This window comes from Ornithodoros turicata, chromosome 2 (assembly GCF_037126465.1).
Source record: "Ornithodoros turicata isolate Travis chromosome 2, ASM3712646v1, whole genome shotgun sequence".
NCBI classification, from domain to species: Eukaryota; Metazoa; Arthropoda; class Arachnida; order Ixodida; family Argasidae; genus Ornithodoros; species Ornithodoros turicata.
Window position 1 is genome coordinate 69,037,309 of NC_088202.1, and position 12,406 is coordinate 69,049,714.

The 12,406-nt window shown below is 45.0% G+C and overlaps 1 protein-coding gene across 2 annotated transcripts in view; it reads right to left on the bottom strand.

Annotated features, from left to right (window-relative positions):
- LOC135385531 (uncharacterized) overlaps positions 1 to 12,406 on the bottom strand; it is a 126,223-nt gene that overhangs the window by 25,345 nt on the left and 88,472 nt on the right. For both annotated transcript variants that reach the window (XM_064614892.1, XM_064614893.1), the window contains exon 7: positions 8,800 to 9,007. In XM_064614892.1, the coding sequence (XP_064470962.1) occupies positions 8,800 to 9,007 (208 nt within the window). The remainder of the gene's footprint in view (positions 1 to 8,799; positions 9,008 to 12,406) is intronic.

The following is a 12,406-nucleotide window of genomic DNA, read 5'->3' on the forward strand; positions in this document are numbered from 1 at the left end:
ATACACATAAGCTAAATCATGCCTGGGTGCAGCGATTGGAAGCTGCCGAACCCGCTTTTTAGCATTTTTGTATGGAGTCTCTATTGCATAATGTCTATTGACGCTTCTCAATAGGGTGTCAATAGAATCTGTATGGCCCATGTATATACAATAGCACATACATCGAAAATCAATATGAAGGACATAGAGATTTACAGAAGTCAAGAAAATGAGAAATGCAATAGCATGTCAATATAGTACATAGACCCAAAAGAAACAGTCAATACAGATGTTCATTTTCGTAATGGGCTGCTCAGGCAGAGGCGGATCCAGGATTGTTCTGATGGGAGGGGGGGGGGGGGGGGTACCTGCCTTGGACAGCATGCCATTCACTGCCAAGGTCAGCTGAAACTAACGACCGAAGTTGAGGGTGGGTCAGGACATCCGGACCTCCCCGTCCCTAAATCCGCTTAGGGTCAATCACATGTGTCACGGAGAGCTCCAGCGCTCAAGCGTGCTCCGTGCAGCGTCCAGTTTAGTTTCTGCTCTTCGCAGCGCTAGTCTCTTTGAGCCGTTTCAAGTTTGCCCCTTTTCTGACTCGCCGACATGGACATGTCTTCGTTTTCCCCTGAACTGAGAGTTTTATCGTTTTCGAATGAAAAAGAAAAAAAAGAAACGACAGCGACACACGGGCCAAGTCCGTCTACTGCTAGTCTCAGATTTATGCGAGGCTGTCAGATATAACGAAGCATAGCAAGTCAGAAAAACACGAGAAAGCATCGGAACCTTTTGCAAGCAATAAACAAACTACCATTACGTGCCTGGGAGATCAACAGTCACAAATCTTGTATCATTCATGTCAGTCTGTTCCCCAGCGGTTCTTTCTCGTGGTCAAATGGATGTAATCTATTTTGACGTCTCGAAAGCATTTGACTTAATGAACCATGATCTGCTCCTTCGTAAGCTTGGTTTATACGGTGCTTCTGACTCTCTTGTATGTTTCTTTGCCTCGTACTTACGGCATCGCTTATACTCTGTGTGTTTGTCCGGATCCTACTCTGATACCTATGTTTCTACGTCTGGTGTACCCCAAGGGTCAAATCTCGGACCTCTACTGTTTAATATTTTTATTAATGATCTTGTATAATGTATTAAACATTCCACCATGCTACAGTATGCTGATGACTTCAAAATAATGAAAAGCATAACCTCGCCTTCTGATTGCTTACTGCTTCAGGATGATGTTTACAGTGTTATTTCTTCGTGTACTTCTAATTTCCTCAAAATCGACACGTCAAAAACTAAAGTTATCTCATTCACAGCGCAGATCACATTTTTGCAGCTTTATCCTTCTCATACTCTCGGGAAATCACAGTACATCGCATAGAACACAAACATCGCTGTTTTGAAGTCACGAGGCAAGAGGATGGAATAGAGGCAGGTACGACGTTTGTTTGACCGAGCACGTTACCGTTTCTACAAACATAACGCGCAAAATTTCCCGTTACACAAATTACAGACCTGATCAACCCTCGACACATACTGCACGTATTGAGCACACGATACTGGTATATAACTTATGGACTCCAACTGTTACACAAAGGCCTACTCGGGAATAAAGAAACTAGTGTACAATAAATGCCGTGTGATGATCCTTAAAGGGACGGTCTCGTACAGCCGGGGCGATTCCGAAACTTAGCCAAAACTAGTTTCATGAGTACTGTACACATACAACCATCAAAGTTTCATTCGGAATAACCAAGTCGTTTTCGAGGAATTTGTCGAAACGTGCCGTAAGAGCAGACGACGAAAGCTGCGCCTCTCTCATGCATACGTCACCTATGACGTCGGCCCGCGGGTGCGTCGTCGTTGTCATGGTAGTTGTAACTTGCAGAAGCACCTTGGTTTGAGCACTGATCTCTATGTATAAAGGCTGGATCGCGCATGGGAGAGGGGCTCGTGGGGGAGAGGCGTGCCTTCGGGCCGCCATGTTGGTGGGCCCTAAAGTGCTGTGTGTGCCCATAGAAAACAATGGGAGGCAACAGAGATTATGAGTATTTATTGCGCTGCTAGCATTGATCGTTGTTTGTCATCACACAATTTTGTAAGGTGCCAGTATACTGATGTATCCTAACAGTGTTTCACAGGTGTCCTGCCGTTCGATTCTTAACTACGTTATGTTTTGCATTCCGAAACTAGACCGTCACTGCAGTGCAGCGCTGGGGATTGTACTACAGCACGTTTCCCAGCCAATATTTCAATAAGAAACGACTTGAGGTTAACAACAACAATGTATATAATATCCCGTACTGCGTTCTGGACAAAAATTGTTCCATAAAGAACGGTCCGGGAAAGGATATACTTGCATGGCAGAAAGAGATCGTTCTGTAGAATCACAGCCGTTGTTTTAGCCGTGAATGCGTTTAGTATGATTTATGTCAAGCATCGCCTTAGAAAGAGTCGTTTAGTAAACGACAGCGGTGCTTTGCCTCGCAAATATGGACACACCGAAGCAGCCCAAATAATTACTTCACGCAGTTAGATCCGTTAGGACAGTTAATCAGGTAGTGATGTAAGCTTAATCAATTTAGTTACTTAGAAAGTGGTAACACCTCTTCGAGACACATGACTTATCTCTTTTTGTAGTACAGCCCCTCTATGTTTGTTTGCTTCTTCCTTTATTTGTTCTGATTATTTGCAGGCGCGGTTGTGCCAAACTGTCCTTCTCCAGCACTCACATATGCTTTTGTTGAATACAACTGCAGCGCGAGAAAAGCTGCTTGGGGACGGGGTCCTGCTATCCAGTGCTGACTTTGTCATGCTTGTTATGTGGAGCATGTTCCAAACAATGCAGCTCCATGTATGGTCTTCAAAACGCAACAGGACTATTTGGAGCTTGAAACAGTTGTGATTTTGTCATTTTGGCCCTCGTGTACCCAGTCTGTGAAACGCAAACAAAAAAGTCTAACACGATATGCTTTTGTAATGAAGATCACTGATGATGAGTAAAGAGAATATACGAGTTCTAGTTTATTCAATATTTTATATCATTCATTATATTCCGCACCAACAAGCTAACTATTAATAATAAAAAAACTGAATTCATTCTCTTCCATAGCCCTCAGAGGAAACTACCGCTGCACTAAATGGTAGCTCTCTTTTACCTACTGGCAAGGTAACGTTCCTGGGAGTAACGTTAGATACCCATTTCAAGTTCACAGCACACATCTCAAACATATGTCGGCGTGCGGCTTACGGCCTTCATGCGTTATCCAAGGTCAAATATGTTTTTCCACTCCATACACTTGTGTCATTATATTACGCTTTCATACATCCCCACCTCTCTTACTGCATCATATCATGGGGATCCACATATATCTCTCGTCCCTAAACAGCTTACAAAGAAGAGCAATTCGCATCATTACATTCACTCCCACAGTATGCAGCAGTCGCCACCTCTTCATATCACTGCGTATTTTGCCACTCATGCAGCTGTTGCATTTGTCAACAGCTTTGTCAGCTCATGCATTTGTGAGGTGTCTTCAACAATCAGTGTCTTGCAGTAGTCGTTCCATCTAGATTACCTCGCTCCGGTAATTTTCTCCTGCCACGCACAACAACCAACTATGGGAAGCAAACATTCACCTTCGTTGCTGCCAAACTATGGAACGCCTTGCCCGATAACCTAAAGTCAGTACATTCGTTCCATCGTTTTCGGATCATTTTAAGGAACCATTTCATGAATTAGTTACGCATATTCATACACATTCTTTTCATGCACGCTTTTTCAACTATTTGTCTTCTTTCACCCATGGGCTTTTTCGCCTACACTGTTCACCTTCATAAACGTCACATTTTTGCTCAATCTCAGTTGTTTTTATTTCTTATATTTATTTAATTTGTTTGTTCTTTTACTTTTGTGCGTATTGTGCTTTGTCCCATACTGTGACAGTACATCGTTATATTGGATACCTTGTTCTGATGTTTTCACCACATATATGATATTCAGATTGTTTCCGGGAGGCCCCACCTCTAGCTATGCTACGGGGCCCCCACTGTGTACTGTGTATTGCAAATACTACTAATAAAATTGAAATTGAATTGAAATTATTCAATATTTTATGTCAAGTTTATACAACATCAAGTTTATTCAAGTTCAAGATTTATTTCTTGCACTTATGCGTTTCAGGATACAACGAACGTGCAGGGAGGTCGCAAAAGACTACATTTATTGTTTTGTGACCTTGCTACAATGGCAATATACATTTTAGGAATGACAATGGTCAGGTACGCTCTCTAAATTTGTAGCACTCAATTTTAGGTTGGAATGAGCAATGAATAGCAACTTCCCTCCTGATATTTTCTCATGTATGCTAAATTTTAAATTTAATGTGATCGAATATGTGATAATATAATAATAATATATAAGAATATAATATGTGATAAATGAATGTGATCAACAGTAGATGTAAACAACATGAGTAGCCAGAGAAGTGCATTTTCAATAAATAATTTTCTTCTTATAGCATATATGTGCATGCTATTAACTGAAACAATTATCACAGTTCCCTGACAAGTTTTAATTTCTGAGAGTGTACTGTAGAGGCGCTACAACAGTTCATACAAGGTATTATATACTGTGAATGCCTTTAAAAATCCCATGTGACGCATATGCCTTTACTTTCTGGAGGTGCTGTGGTAGTCAAAGTTTGAGGGCATTATGCAGGTTCTGCACCCATTTCTTGAGTATGTCGAGGCAGCCGTGAAGTAACCTGCATTGATGATGATTATTCCAATTTTTATGGTGCATCAACAACAAAGGAAATAATACATCAGAACATTGGTTTGGGTGCAACCAGTTAAAAATGAATATGTTGTTTAATAAATGCATTGGACAAATGTTAAAACATCAGTTTAAAACATGGTTTACAATCCCTGTATCTTCTAAAAATTAAAAAGATTAAAAACTATTCTAAAAAGAATATGGGGAACTCTTCTAAAAAGAATTATAATCTCTAATTATTATATTGCTGGGTGAAGGAGCCTAAAGTGTAAGGTGTGTTTCTGATGTGAACATGTAAGAAAATATGCAAAACTGAGAGAGGCTAACCACAGTGCGTGCACTGAGGTTGTTCCTTCCTGTAAAGTAGAGACCAGTGGATGAGGAACGTGATACTTACCTGTACACCCAGCCGTATCACACTGCACAGATTATTCACTGGGTAGCCCTCATGACGAAACCTGTATTGAGAGACCACTTTTGCCTTAAAAACTGCTACAAATAGCGCGACACGCTACAAATTATTACTATCGTAACAAGCTGACGATACAGCTCAGACACAAAGGCGTTATTCAAGTCGTGCTACACGCCGTTACGTAGGATTCTTTGTCACAAATCAAACCAAGGCACAAAACAATACCAATACATGAAAAATTGTGACAATCTTGGTCTCATTATGACGTAATACCGAACTTGTGCGCGAAGGTAATTCAAAGAAATGAATGTGCACCTGCTTCCGTAGAGAGCACCGTGTACCATGCTAGCAATGCATGCAGAAAAGCTCTCGAGTGTTCGCACATATATTGATGACAACACTACCAGTGTAGTGTAACACGTTCTCTCAAGCATATTATGCACTCAAAATGTATTTGCCTCCGGGTAAAATGCAAGTGTGCTCGATTGAACGTCGGAAGAGCGATCAAGCAACCTGCATCCAGTGCTCGTTTTGGGCAAAAAGCACTTCATAATGGTCAACTAAATATACAGGATGGACGCCTATTTATTCCTTGATGAAGAGTGACTCACCTGTATAAATTTAGGCCCTGTATCCTTGCCAGTACGGTTGGTACAACCGTAATTGCAAGAAGTTGACATGATCGCTGCGGCGACTGTTGTGGGTACAGTAAGATGGCGGCCGGTTTCTTCACGCTCGCGCTCCCTATCCGCGATCCAGCCTTTTACAATCGAGATCAGTGGGTTTGAGTAATCCCCTTTGCTCTCGAAATGGGGACACTCAGGCATATACCTCCGCGAGCGGAGAATGTAGTCCGAGCATTGACTGTGGGGTCTCCCATAATGTGGCGCACAATCGGATACGTGAAAGCTAAGTCACGTGTTTTCTTTCCGCGAGTATTTAATGCGGTTTTTAAATAAACACGTTCTCCTTCTCCATGTACGTCGTCAGCGACACTTCATTTTGAAGCATGATCAGTGTACAACGGGGAGTGTAATGGAAGCGCGCGTAATATATTTTTGGTCGGAGCTGTAATGCGACCGCGCGCGCCGATGGCCAGCGACTTCAGATTTGTGATCGTGGATGAGGCTGTTCTGCGACTTTTAACTTGTTTCTGAGCATTAACATAGTTATTCTGAATCACCATGCTTGCCACTACTTAGAATGCGCGTTTTTCACCTGAGAACTGAAAGAAAATGTACGAGAGTTGCCGCGGTGCCCAGTAACTTCTGAAAGTCGTCTGCTCACGCCGATGCACTAGCACGCGCAAAAGCAGACGATTTCTGTATCCTATCACGGACTTACCCGCAGGGCGACGTGGCCGTTCTTATTGTTGCCAACACAGATCGCGGCGTGCTCTGCAATCTTTATCAATTTAATTCGGTTATTTAATAACTGTGGCGTGTTTTGTCGGGTAAATTAGCAGTATTCCATTTTCAACAAAGGGCAATCGAATGGTACACTTTATGAAAGGGGCAGGGGGTACGAGACCGTCCCTTTAAACGCACATATTTCCTGAGGAAGCAAAGCTCCTGGGATATGGTGGGCTCTAATAACACAATGTAAGAATCTTATAGCTGGTATTGACTCTAAGCTCTGCAGGATACGGAGAGCACCCCTAGTCAACAGAGGAAGGAACGCTGATATCTTCCGCTATATACCCGCACACCAGGGCAGAGCCGTAGCGACGGGGGTGCGAGAGGGGCCAGCCGCCCAGGGTGCCCTCGCAGGAGAGAGCGCCGAACGGCAAGCCCTGGAAGCTTGGTTGGGCAGTATAAAGCAGGAATGAAGAGAATTTGAATTTACGGTCTTGGCAGTGTAAATGGGCGTTTTCTTTTCTTTGTTTAAAAGGCTTCGTACGGCAGTCAGAGAGGGGGGGGCGCTTCAGATTTGTCCTGCCCCGGGCTCAAACTCGCCTCGGGACGGCTCTGCACCAGGGTGTCGCATCTTGCGCTTGAGGACAGCTGTACTATATGGACGATATCTTTCTGTAGTGCGAAGTCAGTGAGCAACGAATACCATACGCTGAAGTCGCGATATATGAGTTGTGCTCAAAATTATATTTCTTCCTGTGCATAGAAACAGCCGGCAAAAAGTTTCAAATTATTCTCAAGGTAAAATAAGTATTGTTTTCATGTGTAGTGGTCATTTTGTACTTCCCCAAGCAGCGCAACATCTTGGCCCAATATTGGTCTAATCTTGGACCAATATTCGGCCCCAATATTCGGCCTGTATCGCCAATATTGGGCCAAGATGTTGTGCTGCTTGTGTCGGCCTTGCGCACTATACATAGGACACAGGATAATGAAAATCGTGCACATGATCTCTAGAGCTCCTCGTTAAATGCCTGAAAACAGCACTCTCTGGGATAAAACTGTGAAATGACATTGTTCTTTATTTTATTTTTTTTATTTTTCAGCGACAAGTGAGCTCTGTTCTCCGTACGCGGTATGGAGTGGCTGGTCTACACGTTGGTGCGGACAACCTCTCCATTTTATTTATACTTTCATCAAATCAAATCAACTACATAAACTCGATAAAACGTAAATATATATTACAGACCACACATGAGTATGATCAGCTTGGAGATGGAAATCTGCCATGCAACATTTTTGCCTCACAAACTGGATGGTATCTTGACAATGGTGTAGAGTCCCAAGCAGCACAATGTACTGAAAGTCAAGTGCAATAGGGGTGGTCGGTATGTGTCTTATCAATGTTCTTTAGTTTCAGAATTCTCTTCAAGGCCTTCCACCTACCCGTCCACCCCTATTGCACTCGACTTTCAGTACATCGTGCTGCTTGGGGTTGGACTACTTGGTACGACATAACTGAAAGGAAACAGCGAAGAACAGCGGGAAGCAGAAAGATATGTGTGTTAGTCAGGCGTCTGTCAGCCTATACAGAAGTTGAATTTCTTGAAAGAGACATGCCATGGTGTGGTTTTATCCTTTGTATTTAAATGTTTGTCAACTCAATAAACATTTAGTTGCTCAGCGCTTGCATCGTGTCCCTCTGTCCTCGTCTGCTTTGCTATATTTTCTTCCAGTTATGGATATCTCTTTTTCTCGAGGAATATTTTTTTTTTTAATTCTGTGTTAGCGCCACGAAACAACTGTGGCTATGAGAAGCGTACAGATGTGGACAGATGGAGAGAGGACAGCAGGAAGGAGTAGATGACAGTAGGGTTAGTATGCGTCCTCGACCGACTTCAAGGGGAAGTGTGCCGGAAATCCCAGGGAAACCTCAGACCACAGCCCGGGCCAGGATTCGAACCCACGTTACCTCCCAGTCTCGGCGTGGAAAGCGGTCATCCTAACCACTAGGCCACGGGAGCTGGTTTTTCGAGAAATAGATTGGAGTTTTTAGGTGAACGCAGCACTCGTAAAATTTCCTTATTTCACGTTGGGCGCCGATTTCGTAGTGCAGAAATTACGTATTCTCAGTATACCTACTTCTCTGTTGTAACTCCTGTTGCCATACAGTCAGTGGCACCGCCAAACATAAAAAACATTGATATTCAAAACATCGATATTGTTCTTGCTCTTGGCATTACTGCTCAGTTAGAAATTAATTGCTTTGTCACCTTCGTCGGCATCTTCAATCAGCATCGTAGTCGTATAGCTGCACCCTTGGACACCACAGGCGACACCATTGAAGCGTAACAGTGGAATGCCGGTTGGAACAAGAATGCCGAACAGTTTGTTTTTCATGCCAGCAGTTGCAGAGCTTGGGAAGCTTCGTACGTGTAGCATTCTTGACTGTTTCCTGGAGTGTCCGTTTTGATAGGTAACCTGGCAGCAAGTGGATTAAATAGGTTGTGGTAGATGTGGTTCATTACATCATGCGTATATTGTATTACACTCCAGAGTATTGAGAGAGAAAAAGAATTATTCTTCCACGTGTCGTACTTCGCGAGATACAAGCAAACCCTTGAACACACGCCCGAGTAAAGCACTAACGTCACAGACCTCAGCCACACAGACAGACGCCAGAACGTGGACAACTGAAAGTCGAGCTTCGACCGGAAGTGGACAATGGGAAGTTTGGTTCAGACAGACAGTGGATACCCGCAAGTCAAGTATGGACGGAAAAGGCGCATAACGCTAACGTATTTCTCTCGCATTTACCGCTAACGCGCCACTGAAGTTTTTCTTTTCTTTTTGATGAGGTTCCTGCTCATCTTACTATCAACACGTGCAATGCAAGCATCGGACAGCGGCTTGCATGGCTCTCGTCAGCACTGTAAATCAGGCAACGTTTAAGTGAAACCGTGATTATCATCATCAGCTTTATTCCATAAGCTCCAATTGGTGGCCGAAAGCACGTGACCTCCCTTGTGCTGCCTCGCTGGCGGTGGCGGGTGCTGTGATGTTAGAGCCGGGTAAGTTTCGGTATTCGCGGTCCCAAATTCACGCGCTTCTATTATTCTCGTCGCTGTAAAACTTGGAATACAGGCTCACATCGGTGCAAAGAACCGTAATTTACGTTTATATGGGATAACCTGGAGTGTCATATCGCAACCCCTTTTGTTAGACATTTTTACGTGGTGGTGGTGGTGGTGAAAGGGCTCGCCGTTGTCGGCCTCACAGAGGACCCTTATGAAAAAAGTTTTCTAGATTGTATAGAGTTTGTGAACAAGAACAAAGAATGAGAGCATTAATCCTGAATAGAGGGTGTATACAGCATTTACCTGGCTTCAATGTGGTTCCTTTCAACAATTGGTGATAGAAACAGATACAAACTGGATAGCAAATTTCAATAGAAACTAGAAACGATATTTTATAGAAACTAGAAACAATATTATGTAGGCATATTGTATGGAAGCTGTATACAGAAACCATTCACGCTTGTATCCATTTTGTATATGGAACCCTAAATGTGGTGTGCCAGATCCCAATGCATGCAGCAATGAGAACGCTGTCGTGCATTTGAAAATATAACTTTATTGTTTCAAAAAATGACTAGTGGTCCACAAATTATATGTAAAGTCCCACTCCACTCCACTAAAGTCCACTCCAAATCACACACACACACACAAAAGATATAAATAAACAAACACAAATGGGAGGGAAATAATTGTACACGCACAAACTTGTGACGTGTTTGCAGAGAAACAGATACTAGTACAACACGCAACAAAATGTGGGGGAGGTGATGTAGGGGGAAGGTGCGGTCAGCCTGCTCTGAAGTGGTGGCTCGGTGCACCCAGGGTAGGGAGAAGAGGGAGGAGGGAGATGATGATGGCACAGGAGAGGAAGGGGCGTGCTAACCCTCTTGCTCTGGGATTTGGGTAGTCCAAGAGGACTCGCCACCACAGAAAACATGCGAGCATCCCTCAGTAGTCTTCATTGGGAAGCTTCCTGTACCACGGTAACCGCCAGGATTATTGGCGAAGTTACCCCATCGCAACGACATGGGGGGGGTGGTGATGTAGGGGGAAGGTGCGGTCAGCCTGCTCTGAAGTGGCGGCTCGGTGCACCCAGGGGAGGGAGAAGTGGGGAGAGTGAAAGAGGAAGGGGAAAGATGATGGTGGCACAGGAGAGGGAGGGGTGTGCTAACCCTCTTGCTCTGGGATTTGGGTAGTCCAAGAGGACTCGCCACCACAGAAAACATGCGAGCATCCCTCAGTAGTCTTCATTGGGAAGCTTCCTGTACCACGGTAACCGCCAGGATTATTGGCGAAGTTACCCCATTGCAACGAAATGGGGGGGGGTGATGTAGGGGGAAGGTGCGGTCAGCCTGCTCTGAAGTGGCGGCTCGGTGCACCCAGGGGAGGGAGAAGTGGGGAGAGTGAAAGAGGAAGGGGAAAGATGATGGTGGCACAGGAGAGGGAGGGGTGTGCTAACCCTCTTGCTCTGGGATTAGGGCAGTCCAAGAGGACTCGCCACCACAGAAAACATGCGAGCATCCCTCAGTAGTCTTCATTGGGAAGCTTCCTGTACCACGGTAACCGCCAGGATTATTGGCGAAGTTACCCCATCGCAACGAAATGGGGGGGGGTGATGTAGGGGGAAGGTGCGGTCAGCCTGCTCTGAAGTGGCGGCTCGGTGCACCCAGGGGAGGGAGAAGTGGGGAGAGTGAAAGAGGAAGGGGAAAGATGATGGTGGCACAGGAGAGGGAGGGGTGTGCTAACCCTCTTGCTCTGGGATTAGGGCAGTCCAAGAGGACTCGCCACCACAGAAAACATGTGAGCATCCCTCAGTAGTCTTCATTGGGATGCTCCCTGTACCACGGTGACCGCCAGGATTTTAGGAAAAATCTTCCCGGAAACAACACCGCATCCGATGCTGCCCCGACGACTGTTTTACGGGCTGCGCATTCCAAGACACGGCCCGGGGGCTGACCGCGTTATCAAGGGGGCCCCTCTCCGGTATATGAGGAACCGGATTTGAAGGGAGAGCAGGATTATTGGCGAAGTTACCCCATCGCGCCGCCACAACGAAATGGGGGGGGGATGTAGGGGGAAGGTGCGGTCAGCCTGCTCTGAAGTGGCGGCTCGGTGTACCCAGGGGAGGGAGAAGGGGGAGGGGGAGGGTGAAAGAGGGAGGAGAGAGATGATGGTGGCACAGGAGAGGGAGGGCGTGCTAACCCTCTTGCTCTGGGATTTGGGTAGTCCAAGAGGACTACCCACCACAGAAAACATGCGAGCATCCCTCAGAAGTCTTCATTGGGAAGCTCCCTGTACCACGGTAACCGTATGGCGGGCTAGCTCCTTCTAGCCCGCCATAGTAACCGCCAGGATTATTGGCGAAGTTACCCCATCACACAACGAATTGGCTTGGCCATATGGGGAGCCGTCTGCGCTTGAGATGCGACCGTAGGGGTGAGGACGGCAGCATAGATAGTTATTTCAGGAGCAAATAACAGCCACCAAAAATATTTCATCCGACTCGTTCACATATTACTGCATTGAAGACTGTGTTTCTTATTTAAATTACTCTGGAACTAAACCAACACAATCTCTACAACAACATAATATGGTGCTGCACGTTGCACGTGTGTGGAGCCCCGTATTCTACAATTAGCTGCCACGGTCTATGCCTTCCCACATGGTTCAAACGTGGTAAACGCAGTTGAAATAGGTACAAAACTGCTACTTCAGAACTGGTTTACCGACTTTGTACACACATACCTTTTCCTTTAACAGTGTAGAATCAGCAGTGTGTCAAGTGCAATATTAAAAAGCAAAC